Source organism: Marmota flaviventris, chromosome 6 (assembly GCF_047511675.1).
Source record: "Marmota flaviventris isolate mMarFla1 chromosome 6, mMarFla1.hap1, whole genome shotgun sequence".
NCBI classification, from domain to species: domain Eukaryota; kingdom Metazoa; phylum Chordata; class Mammalia; order Rodentia; family Sciuridae; genus Marmota; species Marmota flaviventris.
Genome location: NC_092503.1, coordinates 14,286,814 through 14,313,291, shown reverse-complemented (window position 1 = coordinate 14,313,291; position 26,478 = coordinate 14,286,814). Strand labels below are relative to the sequence as shown.

The 26,478-nt window shown below is 39.2% G+C and overlaps 1 protein-coding gene across 4 annotated transcripts in view; it reads left to right on the top strand.

Annotated features, from left to right (window-relative positions):
* Esr1 (estrogen receptor 1) overlaps positions 1 to 26,478 on the top strand; it is a 387,036-nt gene that overhangs the window by 237,099 nt on the left and 123,459 nt on the right. For all 4 annotated transcript variants that reach the window (XM_071612909.1, XM_071612910.1, XM_071612908.1 and 1 more), the window contains exon 5: positions 1,112 to 1,447. In XM_071612909.1, the coding sequence (XP_071469010.1) occupies positions 1,112 to 1,447 (336 nt within the window). The remainder of the gene's footprint in view (positions 1 to 1,111; positions 1,448 to 26,478) is intronic.

Below are 26,478 nucleotides of genomic sequence, written 5' to 3'. Positions count from 1 at the left end.
TGGACAGTAACTCTCTCCATGTTGTGCTGCCTGGGATTGTGGAAAGGATGGGCAGTCCCACGGACACCATGGCTGCTTCAGTGCCAGTTCGTATCAGAAGCCAATAGTCCTCTGATACCAGTGCAGCATGAGGCAGGACCAAGGCCCTTCCTGCTATGACCTGCCTGCTGCTGTGGTTTCTTTGTGGCCCAAGACCCCTGCAGCTGATTGGATGTGAAGTGGGCTAAAATGCAAGGCTGTCCTACTGGGGCCACAGGTCTCTGCCTGGTGAAGGGTGCATACACAGGCTTTGTCTGAGTCAAAGACTGGGGGTAGGGGCTATAGCATTACTCCCAGTACTGAATGTCACTGTGGTACACCTGGCACTTGGTTTCGTGTCTAAGGTCTATATTCCTCTCTCAAGTGGGAGGTGTCCTTCTCTACATTGTGCTGCTTAGAGTTGAAAGAAGAGTAATGTGAGCAATTCTTTCCTTGTTGCCTTTAAAGAATCTTTCTTATTTGTATGCGAAAAGCAGGTACTGTGATCTCCCATAGCTCTTGTGAAAGTACTTTCATGTGTGAATAGTTCTTGAATTGATGTTTCTGTTGAGATTCAATCTTTGGAGGCTCTTATCCCACCATCTTACTCTGCCCCTTTATTATTAAAATATTCTTTTAATTTACTATTTAAGAGAATATTCATGCAGAAGAAATTTTTGATGTTAAATTATATTTCAAGAATAGTTTTTTATTATAATTCTTTTGTTTTACAGCATCTGTTTTATACACACACACACACACACACACACACAGACCTGGTGTGTCACAGCCAGCTTGTACTGGCTTACAAAAGCCTACTGTTATCTACAAGCGTTTTATAAGAATATTGATGTTAGACAAGTGACTTGAAATTAGTTTCAGTGGCAGTATTTATATCATGAAAATTGGCAAATGCTACAAATCAATTCCTTTTTTCCCCCTTATGGAGAGTTAATTGCTAAATGCTTACTAGTTTGTTTGTCCCCCATGTATTTACTGAAATAAAATAAAGTGCTGTTTGCTTTGAAAATGGTGTTTATATGAAAATTTACTTGGGAACAAATTAGTTAATTTTTTCCCTCTGCATTTTCAGGGATACGGAAAGACCGAAGAGGAGGAAGAATGTTGAAACACAAGCGTCAGAGAGATGATGGGGAAGGCAGGAATGAAATAGGACCCTCTGGAGAAATGAGAGCTGCCAACCTTTGGCCAAGCCCCCTCATTATTAAACACACTAAGAAGAACAGCCCTGCCTTGTCCTTGACAGCTGATCAGATGGTCAGTGCCTTGCTGGACGCTGAGCCCCCCATAATCTACTCTGAGTACGATCCTACCAGACCCTTCAGCGAGGCCTCCATGATGGGCTTGCTGACCAACCTGGCAGACAGGGAGCTGGTTCACATGATCAACTGGGCCAAAAGGGTGCCAGGTAAGAATGCTAAGCTCAGCTTTTATTTTAAGAGTCTTTTTAAGAACTGATTGCGATTTCATGGGAGAAATAGTGGGAGGAAAAGAAACCATACTTGTTATCTCATTAGTTTCAAAGCTACATCAGAATTTTTCATATCAATACACTATAATTCTCCTAGAATTTAGGAAATAGCATTTTAATATCAAAACCTAGAAGACTAAAATGCTTGATCTGACAAAACTTATTTTTAAGCCATCTTATTTGCCAAAAATATTTTGAGTAGACACTACATGATGAATGTATTACATATCATATATGCATGCTGTCAGAAGTGTTTAATACTATAGGACCTATAAAAGATTTTAATATTGAGCACTATCATTCAAAAACCTCAATTACTAATAAATTATTTTCCTGAAAATATTTTCTTTAAAGATTTGTCTGAACTAGAGACATAATACTAATAGATTTATTCACTGAATGCCTATTATTTATCCAAACTGACATATGCATAGTAGAAATGTAATTGAAAAATAAATTAGGGCATTGTCTCTGAGAAGAGCTTGTGGAAGGACCCAATGGTGGAAGTGACATTTCTGTTGATTCTCTCAGAAATGGTGTTTCCATAAAACTCAACTGCTGCTCTTGCTGTTCAGAGAAGAGCTCTAATTAGTAGGGAAACCAGATTCCTCCATGTCCCAACACATTCATTATGCATATCAGGAAGTTTGTACTAAGGCAAGAGGAAGTTAAATCTCTTTTGTGGGCTTACTGGTCAAATGAGTAGTGGATTTAGATAGAGATTTTCTCATATGGTTTCTCCTACCTATGAAGTGTGGAACTTTTTATGAAACTAAAATAATGTGAAGTTTTGTGCGCACATCTCTAAGGTCACTGATATGTTATAGGTTGAGTAGACCTATGTCTGGCCTTAAAGAACCTTACAGGTATTGCATATATCAAATTAATATATAAGCATGTGGTCCTTTGAATAAGAAGCCATCTGTATTGTGATCCACATTCCTTAGAGCACATCCAATACACTTAGGTAATGGTTAGGGTAGTGAAGATTGGCTTACAGGGAAGTCTGGGGATTAATGGGCAAATTTAGGTTTTTCAGGGTAAGTCAACCTGGTAGACAAAAGCTCCTAACCATTTTTGGAATTAAGAGTTTTATTGAACATATATATATTTTACCATTCTTAAGTGAAGTAGACACGTCATCCATAAATTGTAATCTGGATGTTATGGGGCTATAGGTTTTGCTTTATCTTTATATCTGTTAGTACCTTTAAAATACTTTGGAAGAAGAGAAAAACAAACAAAAGAATAAAATGCTAGTGGTCATACCTCTAAGAGCTAACTCTTGGTTGCTGTTTATTGTTCTGTAAAGGTATATTTTCCCTTATGAAATTTTGGCAATATTACTATCTGAGTACTTCTCAACTCAAGTCTGTACTTTTGATATTTATCTGTAGATTACCATTGTGGCATTTTTTATAATTATAAAAATTTAAAATCATTTGAAACAACTGTAAGTTCAAACACAGTACTAGTGGATGAAGAATTCATGGTAATAATATTCTGAATTTAGGAATAAAATAGGGACTCTGTCAAGGAAAAGAAAATACTTTGTCCATGTTTAGCTATTGCATCATGAACTCAGTACTAGGTAAATTTATAGTAATGAGGTATGTTCAAAAATACCCTGTAACTCCCTTATGTTAATTTAAAAGGTCTAGATGACTCCAAAAATCCTTGAACCAAACTCTATTACTTGGTTATTTATTTTTAAAAAGAACTACACAGGCAAAATGAAATTATATACAGTCATGTACTACATAATGGTGTTTTGTTTAGCAAAGGACCACATGTATGATGGAATTCCCATGTGATTTTATCAGCTAGTGATGGTGTAGCTGTTTGTGGAAGTACGTTTTATGATGTTCACACATGATAAGATTACCTAATGATGCATTTCTCAGAATGTATCCCTGCCACTAAGTGACACGTGACTGTGGGGGGTTGGGCACTCGCGCGTGTGTGCGCCATTGGAATAGAGCTTTTATAAGTCAAAAGCCTACTTGTCTGACCAAGCGGAATAAAAATAGTCATTGATTTTAAAAGAATGAAGAGTAAGAGAAGAAAAAGTTGTCCTGGAAGAATTCTGAAGGCAATTGTCAAGATTTTCATTAAAATTTGAGAAAGCCGCATTTTAAAAAGACTTTATATCAAATATTGTCAGTCATTTAAAAAAATAGTTTACACTAAGAATCAAATTCAGACAATGTTACATTTATGTGGTAGTAATTTGAGAGTCATAATAATGGTAACTTTTAAAAGACAGGATGGGAAACTTCATCAGCAGCAGAATAGTGGGGAAGCCATTTCTAGAAATACCCAGAGTTGGTCTTTAGACCATCCTCAGAATGGCTATTAATAGCCATTATGAACAGACCTCATTTTGAGTGATGAATTTTAATAAAGATAATCAAACTTTGGGCTACTTTAGTAGTTCTAGATGTATTTTTTTTTTTTTTTTACTAATAACAAATTGTCAGAATTTTCAAGTACTGGTGACTGTAAGTTGAAATTCCTTTTGTCTTAATATCTTGGAATATTTTGACATATATCTTTATTAAGAATTAAGATGAGAAGAGTTTTAAGATAAAATACATCACACAATCTTGATAGTCAAGTTCCAACCTATAGAATATTTATTATATCAAGCCAGATTAAACATGACTTTAAGGATTTAATTTTCCCTTCACAATTTACAAACAAAGCCACAACAAGAATGTGAAAACCTTCCTACTCAGCTCTGAGAAGTGATGCTTTTCTATAATATATGCTATATGTCTGCATTTTATTATCTAGCTATAGAGGTTTTTCTCTTTATTGTTTGATCTGTTATTCTTCAATACGCATTTTATAGTTAACCATAATGGAGATTAACTTTAAAAATATATTATTAAATCTTATTACTATTATCCTGTGCATAGTGAAACTAGTCAATAAATGAAACATCATTCAGCCTGATCACAAAGGGGGAAATATTACTACAAAGTTGTTATACTTCTGATATCTAGCTGCATCACTTTCACGGACATCGATGAATGGTTGACTCTTAGTTTCAGTGTTAAAGAAATACATTTGATTTTTTTTGGTTTTTGCTAGAAGCTTGAAAGGCAGCAGCAAAATGTCACTTTGATTTATGAAAAATTAAGTTTTTTCCAAAATGCACCATAATTCTATGTACCTCCAAAGCAATTTCATTCTTACAATTCATACTCTAGTTTCTACCTATTGAATTGGGAATATCAATTTGGCATGGATACCCCAAGGCAGATTGCCTTTTAAAAACTGATACCCAGAAACCCGACAGCCCTGAACTGCTGGGCACAGGTGTGAGGTGTCCAAGGAGTAGGCTAGAGGCCTGGCCAAGGGAGGAAGTAAAGGAGAAGTGGATCTGGAACCGGATTCCATGGGACTCATTCAACCTTAACCACTTCCTCATTCTTTTAGGGGCAAACTAGTTATTTTCTCCTTTCTTGCCCATCCCTCTCAACACAATGCTAGAGTCCCTGCTTCCTTCTGGGCTCTGACTCCTGCACCCATCTTACTTCACATTCTCTCCTTGCTCACTTTTGGCCCCTGGGGTAGAGGATCCACTTTGTGGGGATGTGCCCCCCACCAGCTCCAAGCTCAGTGTTTCAGCAGTTTCTGTATCATCTCTGATGGCATGATTGTCTCAGCCACCCCAGGGATTGAGGCTGCTGCTTCTCCTGTATTCCCCAGGAATTCAGCGGTTAGCTTCCCTGGCTCTAAGCTCAGCCTCCTCACTCAAACCAGTAATGAACGGAGCTCAGGAAAGGCTGGAAGGAGCAAGTACACAAATGAAAAGTAGCTTTTGAGATGCCTGATTTTGAGACATCTGAGCCCTGTTAGAAGTCAATACCCCTTCAACCCATTCTGTAAGGCTGTGGCGTTCCTTCACCTCTCTTCTGAATCCATGGGTTGTTCTGACATCTCTCTGGCAGCTGCCTTGGTGAGACTCCAAATTTCCATGCTTTCTTTTGTTAAAGAGCAGAGAGATGTCCAGAGAAAGGTGCAGACAGGAGCTCTTTAACAGGAAGACTTTAACAGGCTTCAGGTGTCTGTCAGCAGGTGAGTTCACTTAGTGAGTGTAAATGAAAACTTAAATGGGTAGGGACAAGAGGACAGGGGGAGGGCACAGTTCCTCCGCCTGGGAATTGGAAGCATCTAGTAGGAACATATTCTATTCTGGGTGGTTCCTGTGGATTCCAGGGAGGAGGCAAAGCTACCCAGTATTCTTCTTCCCAACTACACCTAGACCAATAGACCCTACTCTTGGGCGGCTGTGGTTCAACTGCTTCAACATAGCACAGCAATGAGGGAACTTGACATGGGAATATGGGTGACATACTGGTGACAGATGCATACGCTTAAGGGCAAGATTTGCTGTTTTGCAACCATATCGCTTTGCTACAATAAGAGTGTATTCGTTTTTTTTTTTTTATCTCTGTGACCAAAGTATCAGAGAAAACTAACTTAAAACAGGAAAGATTTACTTTGACTCACAATTTCAGAGGATTCAGTCCATGGTTGGCTGGCTCTGTTGCTCTAGGCCTGAGATGAGGCAGAACATCATGGCAGAAGGGCATGGTGTAAGAAAGTGCTCACCTCGTGGCTGCTGGTGGGACAGGAGTGAGGGGAGACAAGATACGGCATCCCTAAGGGCATTCCTTTAAGGACCTACTCTCTTCAACTAGGTCCCACCTCTTATAATTTCTACCACCTTCCAATGGTCCATTCAGTTATCAATGGATTAATCCATTGATGAGGTCAGATTCCTCATGATCTAATCACTTTCCATAAGCCCCACCTCTGAACATTGCCTCACTGGGGACAAAACCTTTATTTTATTTTAACTTTTTCTGATGCATTGTAATTATACATAAAATGAGATTTGTTATGCTATATTCATACATGCACATAACAATATTTGTTTAATCTCATTTCCCAATATGTTCCCTTACCCTGCCCTTCTACCTCCTCTGATCCACTTTACTCTATTGATCTCCTTTTAATTATAGTCATTATTATTTTAATTAGTGAATTATAATTTTATACACACACATGTGTAATATGTGGGATTCACTGTGGTATATTCATACATAGATCTAGCATAATTTGCTAGATTTCATTCCTCAGTACTTCCTCGTGTTCTCCCCTCCCTTTCAATTCCCTTCCTCTGTTCTTTTTGTCTTTCTTCTATTTTTGTGAGACTTCCTTCTTTTTTTGTTTTTTATTATTCCTTTTTCCTCTCTCTCCCTCTCTAGCTTCCACATATGAAAGAAAACATTTAACTCTTGACTTTCTGAGTCTGTCTTATTTCACTTAGCATGATGTTTCCAGTTCCATCCATTTACCCACAAATGATATAATTTCATTCTTTTTATGGCTGAGTAAAACTTCACATTTTGTTCATTCATTCGTCTGTTGATGGGCACCTGGGCTGGTTACATAACTTGGCTATTGTGAATTGCACTGCTATAAACAATGAGGTGCCTGTATTACTATACTATGCTGATTTTAGTTCTTTTGGATAAATACCAACGAGTGGGATAGCTAAGTAATTGGTGTTTCCAATCCAAGTCTTTTGAGGAATCTCCATGTTTCTTTCCAAAGTGGTTATACTAATTTGAATTCCCACCAACCACGTATAAGTGTACCTTTTCCCCACATCCTTGCCAGCAATTATCATTCTTTGTGTTCTTGATGATTGCCATTCTAACCAGGATGAGTGAAATCTCAATGTAGTTTTGATTCGCATTTTCCTGATTGCTAAGAATGTTGAACATTTTTTTCATGTATTTGTTGGTCATTTGTGTTTTTTATTTTGAGAAATGTTTATTAAGGACTTTTTGTCCATTTATTGATTGGGTATTAGATTTTTTGGAGTGTTTTTTGGGGGAGGATTAATATATTCTGGATGTTATTCCTTGTCTGAAAGAGTTTTTTTTAATAAGATTTTCTCTTATTCTGTAGGCTGTATCTTTCTTTCTTGTTTCTTTTACTGTGCAGAAGGTTTTTAAATTTTTTAAATTTGTTTTAATTAGTTGTACATGACAGTAGAATGAATTTATGCACTTTGATATATCATACATAGATGGGATATAATTTCTCATTTTTCTGAGTGTACATGTTGCAGAATCATACTGGTCATGCAGACACATATACAGTAATAATGTCTGTTTCATTCGACTATCTTTCCTATCCCAACATCCCCTCCTCTCCCCTTCTATCACTTCCTTCTACCTAATCTAAGGTAACACTGTTCTTCCCAAGTGCTCCCCACTTAGCATGATATTTCACTTAACATGATATTCTCCAACTCCAACCATCTTCTGGCAAATTCCATAATTTTACTCTTCTTTAAAGCTGAGTAATAATCCATTGAGTATATATACCACATTTTCTTTATGCATTCATCTATTGAGGGACACCTAGGTTGGTTCCATAGTCTAGCTATTGTGAATTGAGCGGCTATAAGCATTTATGTGGCTGCGTCACTATACTACGCTGATTTTAAGTCCTTTGGGTATAGATCAACAAGATAGCTGAGTCAAATGGTGGTTTCATTCCCAATTTTCTGAGGAATCTTAATAAAGTAAGGAGAGAGCCTACAGATTGGGAGAATATCTTTACCAAGTGCACCTCCAATAAAGCATTAATCTCTAGGATATATTAAAAAACTCAAAAAACTTAACACCAAAAAAACAAATAACCCAGTCAATTAATGGGATAAGGAACTGAACAGACACTTCACAGAAGAAGAAATAGAATTGATCAATAAATATATGAAAAAGTGTTCAACATCTCTGGCAATTAGAGAAATACAAATCAAAACTACTCTAAGATTTTATCTCACTCCTGTCAGAATGGCAATCATCAAGAATACAGGCAATGATAAATGTTGGCGACGATGTGGTGAGAAAGGTACACTCATATATTGCTGCTGGGACTGCAAATGAGTGCAACCACTATGGAAAGCAATATGGAGATTCCTCAGAAGCTTTTTAATTTTATGCTATTCCACTTATTGATTCTTGTTTTTATTTCTTGACCTTTAGGGATCTTAGTAAGGAAGTCAGTGCCTGCACTGACATGTTGGAGTTTTGATTCTATGTATTCTTCTAGTAGTTTCAGTGTTTCTGGTCTAATTCCTTGGTCTTTGATCTACTTCAAGGTGATTTGTGTGTGTGTGTGTGTGTGTGCAGGGTGAGATATAACGATCTAGTTTCATTCTTCTGCTTATGGATAAGTAGTTTTCCCAGCAGCATTTATCAAAAGCTCTATCTGCTCTCCAATGTGGGTTTTGGAGACTTTATCAAGGATCAGATGACTGTATCTATGTGGATCTGTGTCTTCTGCTCTCCCTTGGTCTTCATGTCTCTTTTTATTCCAGTACCATGCTGTTTTTGCTAATAGAGCTCTGTAGTGTAAATTGAGGTTGAATATTGTGATGCCTCTAGCTTTGCTCTTCTCGGGAACCAACCCTTCGTCAACATGAGACTTTGGGGGACATTCCAGATCAAAACCATAACAAAGAGCCCCAGGACTGCGCTGGAATTGCCCTAGTGAGAACGGTGGAGCTGCTCTGGGCTCCAATGTACAGCTACCCTGATAACCTTTCCCCGCTTCTCATGGCTCCCGCAAAAGTTCTGGGTGACACTCAAAGAATGAAGCTCTTTGCTTGTTTTCTCTTTCATGTGAAACTTTGAAGCACTATCAATTTTTGAGGACCCGAAGCTAAAAAGCCTTTTAAAATCCCTTTTCTATTTTGAGAATATTTGAGAAACATGCTCCATCCTCCTCAGGGATCTGCTTCAGGAATCCTGGGTAGGGAGTTGGGGCATCTGCATGTCTATCTCGAGCACAGTGGGCATGGTTGGTGGAGTGTACTTAGGACACGTCATGGGGAGTGTACACCTGATTCTGACACTTTCTTGGGGGGCTGGCAGAGAGAACGTCAGCATCCATTAACTGTTTATGTACTTAAAAGATGTCACTTTGAAGTGGTTAATAGGTCAAAGTGCATCTTAAACCCTAATGTCTCAGAATGTGACTTAGGAAGTGGTCTTTACAGTGGTGATCAAGATCAAATGAGTTCCCTCTATGGATTCTAATTCCACATGACTGGTGTGCTTATGGAAATGGAAATTTGGACCCAGAACTAGACATGTGCAGAGGGAAGCTGAAGAAACACAGGGAGAAGATGATCACCCAACCAGAGTACATGCACAAGCCCGGGAACACCAAAGTTTGCAGCAAACAGCAGAAGTTGGAGAGGCAAGTTGGACTCTCCGCTGGGGCATTCAGAGAGAGAGAGAGAGAGAGAGAGAGAGAGAGAGAGAGAGTGTGGCCCCACTGACACCTTGATTTTAGACTTTTGCTTCCAGAACTGTGAAGCAATGCATTTCTGTTCTTTCAAAAGCCACATTGTTTTTGACACTTCATATGAAAACCTAAGAAAAATAATACAAAGTATATTAAAATATTTTTTTTGTTTTGCATTTTTTTGAGGCAGGAAAAAAATCAGGAGTTATTTATACCAAGAGGAATGTTTGGCTCATCTAGGGCAAGTGTGGTTAATCAATTACTCCTGTGTATTTTCTTCAGTGACGGTGCAAGTGGTTTACCTAACTTCTGGCTTTGAAACTGAGTTAGCACTGTAACTGTTCCATGCCTCTACCTGATAAATATCTTGTAAAAGATTTTAACCCAAAGAAGGATGTTTTCATGTGGCACTTTCATAGTTTCTCCTTTAAACATTTATGTCTTCGATCCATTTGAATTCCTCCTGAGATACCATATGAAGTGTGGCTCTCACGATGTTTTTCAACAAGTGGCCACTTAGTTGTTATTTATTGAACAGCCTCCTAAAGAAGTATTTTCAATACTTATTTAATACTTTGCCTTCCAAATTTCAGAGCTTTGTTAGTTTCAGTTTATTAAGAGCTTTTAAAGTAGGGTGAAAGATTTGACCATTAGTCTATATGTATGGTTATTGTTTCCAATTCTGAAATAAAAATAAGTTAGCTATTCAAAATTATACATTTTGCCTAATTTAACTAAATATATAGTGTGATTTGTCTGCCCTGAGTGGAGATATTTGGTATTTTTCCATTCATTTGGAAAATAAAGACAAAAATATCATGAGACTTGAGACATTCAGGTAAGACCAGTGCTGGTAGGAGGTAGTCAGGTGATATACTGACTATTAAGTTTGAATAGGACATCAAAATTGTTCCCCAGGAGAGAAAAGAGTGTGCCAGGCTTCTTTTTTCTTTTCTCCCACAAGTTGTAGGTATCCCCCAAATGCTGTAGAACTGGACCCTCAACACTCCTGCTGCTTCTAACCAACTGGAAAAGCCAGTCTCTACAAAGCTTTCTCCAGGAACTTTTGGTTTACTTCTTTCCAGATTTCTTTCTCTAGGTTCTAAACACCTAAATATTAAATTTTCACTTTTAGATATCTGCAGCCCAGGAGTTAAAGGTCCACACTTTCACAAGCCAACTGGAACCAAATGGGCTGTTTTTCTCTTTCTCCCTTGAACAGTAAGCTCATTTTTTGATTCTGGTCCTCTCCACCCGGGCCAGGGCCTCCACCCTTCTTCCTATACACCTGTGGAATCATCTTTGGGTATGGCTCTTTTCCACCATGCACCTCGATTCTTTCTCTTCATACCTCTAGATTTATGCTTCCTTATTCCACTATCACTACCTTGGCCCACACCACCAAATTACTACACCTTTACTATTTGGGTGTCCCTGCAAGGCTTCTTTGCTAATGCAGGAATATTCAGTTATGAGAGCCTAATCAGTCCATTCTGGTTTGAATGAACTGACTGGAGGGTAGCCGTAGGCAGGTATGTCTCTAGGACCGTGTCCGGAAGGATTCATCTTCCCTGTGGCCCCTTCCCCTTCTCTCTGTCTGCTTCCTGGCTGCCATGAGTGAAACAGTAAAGCTCTGCTACACCTGTCCTCTAAGATGTTCTGCCTACCTGGGTCTAAAGCAACGATTTAGCCAATCATGGATTAATCCTCTGGAGCTGTGAGCCAAAATCAATCTTCTTCCTCTAAGTTGTTTTTGTCAGATATTTTGATCACAGCCATGAAACACTAACATAGAAATTAGTTCTGACTAAGCTTTCCAGGTGGTTCAGAAGTCTTTGGAAATGGTTTTTGGAAGGAGTTTGGAAAAGTTTGAAGATGCAGGCTGGAGAAGCCTTAGAATGTTGTAAGCAGAGCTTAATGGGTGATTCTGGTGGGAGCTTGGATACCAGCATGTTGACAGGAAGGCAGACTCTGCTTGTGAAATTTCAGAGGAAATGAGGACTGTATTTGGAATTGGACTAGAGGCCATTCATGTTTTATTCTGGCAAAGGACTTGCCTATATTTTACCCGTAACTTTGTGTGAGGCTGACTTTAAAGGTGATTGACTAATTAATCTGGTAGAGGAAATTTCCACACAGCATAGCATTTAGTCAGTGGCATAGATTTTGCTGTCAGCTTTCAGCCAGGTTTTCTGTGAAAATTTATAGCAAAAAAAGCAGAGCTGAAGGATTTTAAAAGCTTGTAAAACTAGGGCCAAGCATGATGTGGTTGTTAAAGAGATTATAGCCACTAAAGAGATGCTAAGTACTTTTCACACAGATAATGGGAACTATGCCTTGAGGACATCTCAGGAATTTGCAAGACCATACCCATTGCAGGCTTAAGGATGTGGAAAGGGAAACTCCTTTAAGAAGTGATCCTGGGAGTAATCTGCTTATACCTAGGCCTAGGGAGTTGTTTCACCCTGCTTAACCATGCAGGCACTCAGAGGCCACTGCTACTTTGATCCTAGGGGACCAAGGTGCTATGTGAGCTGGTGGCAGACCTTGGTATCATTCATGGGGTGCTAGTTCTTCAGGAATGCAGGATGCTGGAGTTAAGGAGTTAGAAGACTACCACTGAGATTTCAAAGAAAGGCCTGGAAGGCCAAGCAAAGTGTAGCAGTGTTGGGATCCCTGTAGGTTTCCCCTGAGAGGGTAATGTGTGAAGCTGTGAAATTGAAGCCAAACCTGGAATGGAGAACCAGACAGGAAAGAGATACCAATAATATGGAATCGCTGCCAAGGAAATCTGCTGGCTCTGGATAAAGCCAGACTAAAAGAGCCTATATGTGCTGCAACCAGCAAGGCCAAAGAGATGGGATTGGCCAAACCCTTTAGGGAGCACATCTCCCTACCATTTATCTAGATGCTGTATGTGATGTTTCAGGACTTGTTTCTCAATTGAATTTCAGTCTTATTTTGGACTCATCCCTTTTTTCTATACACCTATTCCCTCCTTTCAGAATGAGAATATTTACTCTTTACCATTTTACATCGAACATGTGTAACTTGCTTTTGATTTTTATAAGGGCTCCCAGTCAAGAATGTCTTGAGTCTCAGTAGAGATTTCAGACTTGGACTTTTGAGCAGTACTGGAACTATTACGACTACAGGACTCTTAGAGGTGAACTAAATACATTCTGCATTGTCAGATGGACATGAGCTTTTGGGCACAGTGTGGAATGTTGTGGTTTGGACACAAAGCATCACCCAGAAGTTCCTGTGTGAATGCAGGAATATTCAGTGGTACAATGATTAGATTATTAGACTTGTAACCTAATCTGTCCTTCCTAGTTTGAATGGTTTGACTGGGTGGCAACTGGGTTGGGGGAAGTTGGTCATAGGGGCATGCCTTGGAAAGGTTCATCTTCACTGTAGCCCCCTTGCCTCTCTCTGCTTCCTGGATGTCTTGAATAGGGCAGCACCACACCCTTCCACCATGAAGTTCTGCCTCACCTTGGGCCCAGAGCAATGGACTTGGCAGATCCTGGACTAAACCTCCAGAACCATGAGCAAAAAAAATAAAATAAACTTTTTCTTCTTTTAAGTTTTTCTTGTGTATTTTACTCAGAGCATGAAAAGCTGATCATCACAGTCCTTATTTAATTTCTTATTTGACATCTACTTTCCAACATGATCTACTTACCTTGGACAATTTTGTTGGCTCACCCTTTTTCCTGGCACTTTGCCATTCATACCTTGCATTGATTTTAATTTTCTTTTGTTTGAATGCCTGCATTCATTCCCCTCCCTTCCAGTTCTATGCTCATTTTTTTTCCTAAAAGAACTTCATCATTTCTATTTCCATTCTGAAATTTCAAACTACTTTCATTGACTTTGCCTTTTCGGGATAACCAATACTTAGGCCAGAATATCTTGTCATATTTCAGAATGAGTCAATGGGAATCTAAAACACAGTAATTACTCCTGTTTTCTTATTTCTTATGTCCTCTGTGGTAGGTTTGATGCTGGAGAGTTCATTTGTGAGATGAAAATTAAAGGAGACCACTGTTTTGGGCTAAGTTTGTGCAGTAATCCCCATCAGACCATACCAAAAAGTTGAAAATTTTCATTCATATTGAAAGTCAAACTAAAATCAAGTTGTTATCTGACCTTCCTAGAAATAGGAGAGAATGGATTAACAGCCCCAATTCCCTAACAGGCCCATTTCAACTTCATGGAAGTTCCTCTGCTTAAATACTTATGTCCTTAAATTCTTACAAGAAGTATCCCAAGGTAATCTGATGTCAATCAGTTATTTGTCTGTTTTTTCTGTCTCCATGTCCACACTTTACAGGGAAAGAGACTTTGAAATGACCAATCCACTTTATATTCTTGGTTTTATGCTTTCTTCATCCTTTCCTGCCTATAAAACTAACCTCCTCTGCTTGGCCCATTGTAGCACTTAATTCTGTTTTATGGAATGAAGTGTTATCCAATTCCAGGATGGCAAAAATAAAACCAATTAAGATCTTCAAACCAAATTGGTATAATTTTGGTTTTTGACAAACTGTAGTTGAATTTCTTCTTTAAAATGGAAAGATGAGTAGTTTTTGTTGGCTAAGTGTTTTTTTCTAAAGAACTCTGTGAAAGGAGAAATATTTCCAAAAATCTGAGTTTAATTTGCTCAAACCACCATCTTGTTCTTTAAAAATTATATATGTTCAAAATAAACTTATATTAAATGAATCAAATTTTAATGTTGTAAGGATAATCAAATTTTAATGTTGTAAGGATAAATAAAATCTGTGAAAGATACTTCTCTATGAGGTAAGCATTTCTTTGACATAAAAGTTCTCCTTTTTATTGAACTGAAAAAAAGAGAAATTTTTCACAAATAGAGAATTTTTAATAGGTGACCATTTGTACTAACTATAATTAGTTACTCGCATTCTTAGAATGGCTCAGAACTACATGAATTCTCCAAATATACGTGTGGCTGATTTTCTTGGGTGACTGGTCTGCATGTTTTTGGCTTAATGTATTCTGTATCTAGATCCCTGAAATCCAGTTACTTCCAACAGTGGTATATTTAGACCCATATGGGTTAAACTCTGTGTCCTCACTGTGCATGTGGTGGAGCCCAGCCTGAGCTTCCCTGCCATGCAATGGAGGTTACACCTCCATGATGTAAGATGTTAGTTTTCTTTGGGGATTAATGGCTGGAGAACTGCAAAAAGGAGAGAAATGGATGTTGGTTTTAATGATATCTGAGTAGAGAGAAAGAAAACAGTGAGTACAGGGGAAGGAATTTTCTAGTGTAAATTAAAAAAAAAATTCAGCTCCTTATATAATCAGTTGAATCCTAAAGAAAGCTTACTATATAGATTTGGAACTGTTTTCATGCCATCGTCTTTTTATTGCTTTGTTCCCCTGCAAGAATCAGTGGGTTCTATAATGAAAGGTTTTGCACTTTAGTCTTTACATGAGACTATGATGTAAACTTGACTGTTTATTTTTTGGCATAGTTATTACTTTTCTTTGCTTACTCCACCTCTGGCTCTGAACTACTCATGTCAAGGATTTTTTTCTTTCTTTTTTTATTTTGCTAGTATGAAAATAAAACCATTGCCTCAAGCAGATGGTTGAACATTGAAACAGACTGAAAAGTATTAGAAGTAGACTAGATGTGGTATATATATATATATATATATATATATATATATATATATATATATATATATATATGCTCTTTTTCTCTCAATCACATAATGTATTTCTGAGAGAGAAGATGGTATAACAGTCTCTTAGGTAATTCATAGCTGAAAGTTGATAGTCATCTGGTAAGCAGGTGCCTACTCTGCACTCTGATGGTTGCGCAGAGAATGCATTAGAAAATGTGCAATTGTAAAGTCTTTTTATTACTTAAGTTATTTGGACATTGTCAATAAAGTAGACACAACCGTAGGACTGTTGACAGGTCACCTCACCAGAGCCACCAAAGCTTCTTGGTGTTCAATCACCTTCTTTCAAAGGGTAAGTAATTTCATTGTTTCTGGTTGGATTCCCCTGGTGCATGGGGAGTCTTTGGGTTTCGGAGTTTCAGTTCTATTGCCATGGTTACTAAGCTGTTCCACAGTTTAACTTTGTTATTCATTTATTTATTTTTGTTTGGTTGTTTGATTTGGTTCTGGAGCTTAAACCCAGGGCCTTGTGCATGTTAAGCACAAGTGTTCTCCTCCAGAGTTACCCCCTAACCCCTGCTCAACTTCCAATGGATACTTCTCTTAGGAGTGTCTTCCCTTGTAAGTAAATTGCTTGATATGTTAAAATCTAAGTTCTATTTCAAAATTCTTGATACCAATTCACCATGATTGAGTTTTCAAAAGTGACCTTGTTTTTTATTTTTTGGGGGGTCTAGGATTTATCACTTAGTTGTATCTAGCAGAGCCCCTCACATAATAATAGGGAAAAATAAAAATGTAATTGCTAGAGAAAGATAAAATTTATTAAAATGATGTCAGTGCCCTTCTCTGGTGGGAACTGCAGTTTCTCTTTGTAGTATCTCATGTGTTCATTATGTGACTCTTTCATAAACATGAAATCTAATAAAATGATGGGCAGTTTCCTCTCTGGAGGGTGTTAAAAGTGTCTCTTCTTAGAACAGGGTGTTGCATTATAACCTGTGGTTATTTTTACCTGGTCAAGATGTTTCCCTAAATTTACTTAGGCTGGGTAAATGCTTTGGATATAAAAAGTCATTCAAAGCCTTGGATATTGTCTAAAGTATGTATTCAAGTTGTATCTGTCAGTGTTTTTCTTCTTGTATCAATAAAGCAGAAATAAATATGATCATGTTTGTCTTTTCTTATTGCTGTTCACAAATCAGAGATATAAAATAGATAATCTTTTTCTGAGAAGACTTTTAAATTCTCCAAACTGCAATCCAGAACAATGCTATGTTGGTATTGGGACTGTTTATATAGATGTATAAGGAGAAGCAGCCAAATAGTTACTATCTAACACATGCATACCAAAACAAATGGGTCCAATCTCATGAAATCAGAGAGCTCTACATAAATATCTTGGTCTTGCCTAACAAATATCAAGACCACTTTGAGGGAATCTTTAATACCAAAGTGACTGTCAAACAGACAAATGTTATCAATAGCCCAGTAAACCAATTTCTGATTTGCCTTAGCTTTTTAAAATAATTGAACCTAACTATTTATCATAGAAGCCATAGTTTTAAAGTCTGTTCTGCAGATGAATCATAGTAATGGTTTTAAAACCATGTGAATGAAGTTAATGCCACTTAAAAATGGTTTACTGTAATCAAGAAGAAGATACAATACAGTATGAAACTTACATGAAAATAAGTCTTTGCATGTTGAGTTCATCAGCTTTATAACTATAAAAAGTACCTGAGATAATCTACTTATAAAGAGGAAAAGTTTATTTTGGCTTACAGCTTTAGAGAGTTTAGTTTATGGTTAGTTGGCCTCATTGCTTTGGACCTGTGGCAGCACATCATGGCAGGAATGTACAGCAGAGCAGAACCACTTGGTCTACCTATGGTCAGGAAGTAGAAAAAAAGAAGAGTCCGGGGCCCCACAATCCTCTTTCGGGGTATGCCCTCAGTGACCTAAAGACCACCTACTTGACCCACCTCTTAAGGTTTCCACCACCTCCCAATAGCACAAGCCTGGAGACCAAGGCTTTAACACACAGGCCTTTGGGAGACATTCTACATCCAAACCATAGCACATGGCAGAAAGAAATACATGGAAATGAAACTACATTCAGAAGTGATTCTTCTTATCCAGAACTTTAAATTTGATTTTCAGATAAGAATATAAACATTTTATGGGGGTTGGTGATGTAGCTCAGTGGTTGAACAGTTGCTTAGCATGCACAAGGCCCTGGGTTTGATTCCTAGTACTGCAAAACAAAATAACTAACAGGAAAAAAAATACATATGTATAATACGTATGTATAATACATAATATATGTAATATAAACATTTGGCAAGAAGGTAACTTGATAAACTAAGGACATGGAGTGGAACAAAGAAATATAAACAAGTTTGACCTTAGTCTCCTATGGAGTCTTTTTCATATTAAGAGCTTTTTTCATATTAATTTCATTCATTTGACAGTAATTTGATGAGCTCCTCCTATGGCTAGGTACTGTTCTGTGTGAGACTATACCACAGAACAAAACGGACAAAAATCTCTGCCTTTGAAGAATGTCCATGCAATGCTCCCAGTTACTGCATAGAGGATGTGGGTCCTACTGTGACGGTCTGCCTATTTTACCTGTGAAGAAGTCAAAGCAGAGCCAAGCTTGGTAATTTATCTCTTAGAAGATAATAAGAGGCCTTATGAGTAGGCCTCTGCTCTCAGCATTTGCCTATGTTCACTGAGCTGAGTGCTTTTATTTTCTCCATCTTCATCTCATTTTGTGGATGATGACGCAGAGCACAGAGGTCCATTGCAGACTGGTGTGTCATTAGGGAAGTGATTTGACTTCTAGAACACTATTCCTGTGTGAGATTCTCAGCATAGGCTAAAGAAAGTTGCTCCTGATTTGATTTTTAAAAAGAGCCCTCCTCTTCCTCTCCTGCCCTGTGATGTAGACATCAACATGAAGGTCTGTGTGTTACAGGAAGTTAAGAACATAACCTTGATCTTAGAGCAATGCAGACCTCATAGTGCACATTCAATAATATTAGTTGTTGTTCTTGCTGGTTTTGAAGTTTTTGATGTAAATTAATTTTGAATCTGACTTTTAAGAAGTATTATGTAACTATAAATTAAAATCATAAGATAAAGTGGCACTTTGCAAAAGTGGAAACCAGTTTTAAAATGCACTTTAAGCCTAAATTCAGCATATCCCTTTTTTACTTGTGCTATATGATTTGCTTTCATGCTTTTATGCCTTTTCTTTTTTCAAATAATCTTGCTATTCACAAAAACTAAATGAGATTTAACTGTTGTTTCTTTGCTTTCACTTTGTTTTATTTTTACATAGTGATACAACTAAGAAAAAGAAAACATTTCCTGAAGTGTATCAGCTCCTGTCAATTTTTCAGGTTAACCTTAACTAGAGACTTTTACTACATTTTAATGCTTCAAGCTAGCCAACAAGCTTAAAATAGTTATACGTGCAAATATTTAAGTGAAATTGGAAAGAGAATATAGAGATACGAAATAGCATCAATTGAAGAATAAATCCTACTTAAAACATACGGTTTCACAATTAAAATCAACCATGTGCAGAAGAAAACCCTCAAATAATAGTGACTTAAACAAGATAAAACTTTTATTTTCTGTCACATAAAATAACCTGAACTTCTTTTCACAGAGATATGACAGCTTCATAGTCAAAAGGCCCCCTGTCTCCTGACTTTCTGTTCCCCTCTCCCAGCACAAATATTCCATTTTCAAGGTCAATGCCTGGTCTAGTGTGGCTACAGGGGCTTCAGCCATCACCACTGCCTCCTAGACAGCAACAGAAGGGGTTATGGGAAGTCAGCGGGGACACACTTGCCATCAGAAGCAGTTTCCTTGAAGGTGCCTTTCTGAAAGTCTTTCTCAGCACTTGCTTTTTTAACTGTCATTCAGTTAGTTATCTGGGTTATCTAATCATTAAACTATGTACATTGTACCTGGAATAAAGTATGAGTTCTATTAATAAGCAGAGTTGAATGGATATTTTGGCAGGCAAATGGCAGTGTCTGCTATAATAATTAACTTATATAAATAGGTTTATGTAAAAATAGTAAACTGAAATAATAATTTCAGAACTGGTTCCTGTTTTTTTAAATTATTATTAGTTGTTCAAAACATTACAAAGCTCTTGACATATCATATTTCATACATTTGATTCAAGTGGGTTATGAACTCCCATTTTTACCCCGTATACAGATTGCAGAATCACATCAGTTACACATCCATATTTTTACATACTGCCATAGTAGTGTCTGTTGTATTCTGCTCCCTTTCCTATTCTCTACTATCCCCCCTCCCCTCCCCTCTCTCCCCCATCTATCGTAACTCATTTCTCTCTCTTGTTCTTTTTTTCCCTTTCCCCTCACTTCCTCTTATATGTAATTTTGTATAACGATGAGGGTCTCCTTCCATTTCCATGCAATTTCCCTTCTTTCTCCCTTTCCCTCCCACCTCTCGTCCCCGTTTAATGGTAATCTTCTTCTCATGTTCTTCCTCCCTGCTCTGTTCTTAGTTGCCCTCCTTATATCAAAGAAGACATTTGGCATTTGTTTTTTAGGGATTGGCTAGCTTCACTTAGCATAATCTGCTCTAATGCCATCCATTTCCCTGCATTTGCCATGATTTTGTCATTTTTGAGTGCTGAGTAATACTCCATTGTGTATAAATGCCACAATTTTTTTATCCATTCATCTATTGAAGGGCATCTAGGTTGGTTCCACAGTCTAACTATTGTGAATTGTGCTGCTATGAACATCGATGTAGCTGTATCCCTATAATACGCTCTTTTAAGGTCTTTGGGGAATAGTCCGAGAAGGGGAATAGCTGGGTCAAATGGTGGTTCCATTCCCAGCTTTCTGAGGAATCTCGGATCCTGTTTAATAAATATTCTGAGTTACTGAGTGTCAATTTATATCATAGATAGATCACCATTCTGAAAAAGAACCAGAGCACAATAACAAAATTCATACTGAAGTCCTACTAGGAAAAAAGAAAAGTCACCCCTGGCTGTATCCCCTGCACAACATTCCTATGAGTGTGGCCATTTTAGAGATAGAGAAACAGGGGCATGAAGATGACAAGGAGCTTTCTGAAACACAACTGAACTAAGCAGTGGCAGAGCCTGGGGAGTCTGGTCCCAGTTGCAAGCCTTACAGTAAGTCATGATGTTGCCTCATTTCGTACTTCATAAAGTATTACAGGATGGTGCAGTTGGTCATCTGGAGCATTAATTGTCATCTTCTGATTTTGTGGAGAAATGTGGCCACTTGAACTATTTGACATTTGGGATTTTGGTCCCTACATGTGATTGTGCTGTGTGCATACTTAAAAAAAAAATGTAACAAATCAACATGTGCACCCTCACAGGTACCTCTCAGAACAGTTCTTGTATTGAAGGGAAATTTTTCTCTACACGAGAGAAGGCAGTCAGAGCACATGGTGAACAAATATTTCACACTTGTCTTCAGAAAGTGTCAGGCAGCGCCTCAGAGCCAGCCTCTGTGCAGCCTTTTTGACAACCAGAGTGTCCATACCATTCCTGCTTTTTCCTTTTTAGGGGTTCAAAGATGAGGAATTACAAGTGGAGTTCTACTACTTCCATTAATAGAAACAAAGTTTGGGGAGGGAATGTGTGTTAGTGTGTGTGTGTGTGTGTGTGTGTGTGTGTGGCCGTATAGCTATAGAGAGAGATTCTGTGCATCGGCAGAGGGTGCTGCCAGTAGCAGGAGGGTGGAATGAGACAGAGAGGAGTGCGGAGGGCTTGGACCACTCACCTAATACGTCGTGCACATGCCCACTTACCTGCGAACCAGCCCTCTGGAGACTGCACTGTTCAGCAGGAAATGCTCCTCTTCCCCTCGCCTTCTGGGGCTGAGCTTGGCTTGTTTCGTTCATCTTTGTTTGAATCATTCCATTCATCAAACCTAGTGAGAGGTCACTTAGTCACCTGTGAAAGCAGAAACTCTCGATTGTGAGGAATCACTGGTGCGACACACCTTTCTCTACCCGTGAACAAACGCAAATGCTTATTTTTCTCATGATTTTTTTCTTTAAAAAAAAATTCCTAGGCTAAATAACCACAGCTTCACTCCTGATTTCTCCTCTGCCCACAATCTTGGCTTTTTCTCAGTCTCCATATTCCGTCATGTCACAGAAGTGTCCTCATGGCAGGGCTGTGAGGGCTGTGCACAGGGTGGCTCCTACCTAGCCACTAGCTTTTGAGGAAGTTGTAGACCTGCAATCCTCAGGGAGTGCAAAGCTGAGTGGGGTTCTTCCTGGAGCACGGGTAGTGAGTCTGAGATCCCTGAGCCCAGGGAGCCCAGCACGGTGTGGCACTCTGTCTCCACCCTCCTGTCATTATTACCCCTACTGAGCTACAGGAGGAAAATTGAATTGAATCAAGTTACATACTAAGGAAGAGTTAGTATTGAGTTAAATACCAGGTAGGTTGTGCTTTGGAAGCACAACTTCCAAACAGATATGCTTTGGAAGCATATCTAGGATTTCTTAACTCCCAGAAATAATCTCTGTCTCCTGAGAGATGATCATGGTCTTGATCCTACACACATTCATATAAGATGTCCACCACTCTGTATGAGCACCATTCAATAATATGCCTTCAACTTGTGTTTACTATGTTCAGATGTTTATTATCACTTGTAATCCAGAAGAATGTAAGTTCTATGAGGGCAGAAGTTGTATCCATTTTGTTTACTGTTATATTTGCAGTTCCTAGGATACTACCTGAAATATAGTAGGTGCTTAAGAATATTTTTTAATGCATGGTTAATAAAACACAAATTAAGTCTATGCATTTACTGATCCCAATGTTTTGGGGCTGTTAGTTTTTAATCAACATTCACTGACAGGACATTAACAATGTGTGTGTGTGTGTGTGTGTGTGTGTGTGTGTTTGGGAGGGTATGGCGTAGGTACTTAGGCTTTTCTGATGTGCATATGGAGTCTCTGCCTATTAAAAAGTGTAGAGAAACCTGTGCCTTAATGAGCTTGTAGTATGGTTGGAGGTGGCAGCTACAGATTCACGATGGCTTTGTTTATTCAGCAGTCTCACTGAGCATGCTTGGTGCTGTCCTTGGTGTTTGGGATACATCAAGTCCTACAGCTAGAGGGCTCAGTCTAGAGGGAGACAGGAACAGGCAGACGGGATGTCTGATTTTTGGAAGATGGCCAAAGTGTGGACAAAGGGAAGCAAGAGCTGGAGAAAGCAGAGTGCAAGTGTGGGGTTGGGTGAGAGGTCAGGTTAGAAGGAGCCTTACTGAGACAGCATCTGAGCAACAGTTGATGGAAGGGGTGGGGGGATTAGCCAGTGTACTAGGCAAAGAGCCCAGAAAACTCAGATTCCTGAAAGCAAGAGCAGTTCTAGAATGCTCTAGGGACAGGAAGGAGGCCAATATGGTTGGAGCAGAGGGAGGTAGGAGTGGGAGAAAACGCACTCAGAGAGTAAGGGTGTGGGAGGTTACATGAGTCCTTGTGGCATCTAAGGTTTCGGCTTGCTTTCTGAGGGAAATGCACATTCATGGCAGGACGGGAGAGACGCGATCTGACTTGTTTTATGAGTGTTCACTTTGACTGCTGGGTTGAGAAGAATCCCAAAGAGAGCCCAGGGTTGAGGCAGGAAGGGCAGTTCAAAGCTTACTACAGAATCTCAGGTGAGAAAAGAGGGACTATGGTGGCTCTGACAAGGGTGGCAGTGAGGGCTGGTCACATCTTGAACATACCCTAAGGTAGAACTGTCAGGATTCCCTGATGGGTAGGGGTGGTATGTGAAGGAGGGTCTAGAATGACGTGATCATTTTGACTTGAATGATTGGAAGGTGGAGTTGTGAACCACAGATATGGAGAAGTCTACAAGTAGTCTAAGTCTTGGAGGAGGAAATCCAGTCTAGTGCTGACCATGTTGAACTTTGAGATGTATTTAGACCATCCCAGAGGAGATGCCTGGAGTCTGGAAGTGGGTCTGGACTTGGGAATGTTGTGCATCCTAAGTGAAGAAATGATGAATGAGACCACCACGGGAGTTGATATAAAGAGGGAGAGCAAAAGACGGAGAACTGAGACCTGGGATGCTCAGACGTTATTTAAGAAAGAAGAGGACCCAGGAAAGGAAATTGACACAGAGTCCTTCTTTACTGTGGCATGATGGAAGACAGATGAAGAAATACAGGCAGAAAAAGTGATCAGCTATGTCAAATACTGCTCTTGGGCCAAATAGAATGAGAATGGGTAGTTGTCCATCTTACTAGGAGAAGTTTTGATAGAGGGATGGGGTGGAGGCATAATTCAGTGAGTTCTTTAGAAAATGAGAGGAAAAAGCAAGTATAACCAACTCTCTCAACAAAGGGAGAAGGAAGAACGGCTCTGGTGATATCAGGTGGAAGACAGGAGGGACTGCTTCCACTGGAAGGAGTCAGGGCACAGTTCTTAGAAGCAAGGAGTGAGGCCATTGGCTATGAGTGTGGGTAGGGGAGAAGGATGAGAGACTGGGGTAGTGCCCCAACTCTTTCAGGAAGAAGGGAGACGAGATGGACCCTGTGGAATGGTGTGGCTTCTGGGCTGCATAATCCGCCCAACTAATATTTGGGGCATGGAGGTGTAGATGTGTCTTCTTCCGTCAACTCCTCTGCATGGGTGGCTGGCAGAGAGTTCAGTTTAATCCAGATGGCAGTTTTGGAAAAGGAGTATGTGGCATCAAGAGACTTCAGGGAGCCCACACCGCGTATAGAAGAGCGATTTCAATGCACACTCCTGGAAAAGGAAGTAGCAAGGAGGGAGGAGTGGATCTTGAGTGGGCAGGTGCAGCAAAGGGAGTAGGATCCCTGAGGGGGATACTTGTGCCTTTAAAGCAGGGCCAAGAACTTCCTGCCTTTTTAGGGCTTTCTGCTGCTGCAGGGGGGTCCCTGGAGACGGCTCTGCAGGGATGCCTGGAAACCTGCACGGAGGGGTGCTCAAAGGCCCCCTGGAGGCTCAGATGGGAGAATTCCTGTGGTTGCTTAAAGCCCACCTCACTCTGCCCTGTGTGGCCTGAGAAGACCACCACACTTCCACTCTGCCATCCCTAGTTCCGCCTGTGGTTCTGGACTCCTGCTTAATGTACTTTCTTTTCAAATAGAACCTTTACTACCACAATCCTACAAGGAATTAAATAATGATGAGGGCTACTTTCCTGTACAAACCCAAACCACAACCAAGGGGGAAAGCCAAGCCAAACCAACAAACCAAAGAAAAGAAAAGTATGTGACCTTTTACCACAGTCCCTCCTACACTGAAACCCTTTGGCTCCTTTGTCTCTGAAATTTCATAATTGTGTGTTCGTTTTCATTCACTGTGCTGGGCGCACACTGAGTGGACTCTTGCAGTTTTAGGAGGAGTGGGTAGGGAAGTGGCACAGCTACTTTTTAAGATTTCTTCAACTTTATCTTCTAAATCCCATGGATTTTTAAAAATGATGACTGGCTTATTTTCCATTTTCAAAATATATTCTTTGTCCCCTAATGGTTTCCTTTAACTATATATAAAATGAATAATATGTACATATATTTTTGTATAGATTTTGATTCATTGTTACTGTGTTCTTTTTATCTTTTGGATGATATTCATTATAGGTTTGTTAAAAATATGTTGTGCATCGCTCCCTGAATTACCTCTTTTCTTTAAACTCCTCCCTTCTCCCTCCTTCTTTTTCTCCCCCCCCCCCCTTTCTTCTTTTTGCTTGTGCTCTTGGTTTTGGAGTCCTACGAATATTTGACCTTCCATTCATTTTGACCTTGAGGAACTGAAAGTGCTGATTGGAGCTCTGTGTGCCGTTGGAGTGGGGTTTTGGATTCTTGGGCTTCGTTGCAGTGTCTTCTCTGGCACCGATTAATTTCCCCAGATCTACAATTTTCCAGACTGTTTCCATGGGGTGAGAGCCTGGCTGCATGTTCTATGGAACTGAAAGGGAACGCAGACTTGCTAATTGGCTTCTTTTCAGCCCTGGGACTTCTGCCTCTCCTGCTACCGTTGGTATCCCCAAATATGAACCCCCTTAAATTATGTTTCTCCAAAATAATAAACCAGTGATTCAGATCCATGGTCCATTTCTGATCAGCTTATTTGTCTTCCTGCTAATATCCTGTTAGATATTACCCCTTTATCAGTTGTATGCTTTGTTTTCTCTTTATCTGTGGGTTGCTTCCTTTGCTGTGCAGAAGATTTTAGCCATCCCATCTGCCCACTTTTGCTTATGTTATCTTTACCTGTAGGGCGTGTCTAAATATTCCTTGTCCGGACCAATCAAGGAACACTTCTCCTATGTTTTCTTCTGGTGGTTTCAGGTCTTATGTTTAAGTCTTTAACCTATCTGGAGTTGATTTGGGCACATGGTGTGAGATAAAGGTCTCATTCTCCAGCACCATTAGTGGAAGAGGTTGTCCTTTCCCCTGTGCACTCTTGGCCCCTTTGTTGAAAGTGAATTGACTGCTAAGTGTGTGGGTTTATTTCTGAGCATTTTGTCCTGTTCTTCTTACTATTGAAAATAAGGAATTGAATACTTTCCTCTCACTTTCCTACCCTTTACCTACTTACTGATTTTGATTATAGTTTTTGGCTCATGTGTTTTAAGTAATACACCTAAACCTATACTTTTGATTCATCAACTGAAGACATATCTATCAGTGGCTCATTATAAGAAATAAAGAATTTGCACATTTTTCTTTCTTCCAAAGCTCTTTCTCCCCCTCCTTTTTTTTTACTGTACTACTGCTGTTAGATTGACAGGATTCACAGTTACTGTTCTGGAGCTATAGAATATATTTCATGTTGTATACAAAAATTGATTATATAATTAGCATTCACAACATTATTTGGTAAATATTAATGACAAGCTGCACAATGGAACTCAGAGAATTTCCT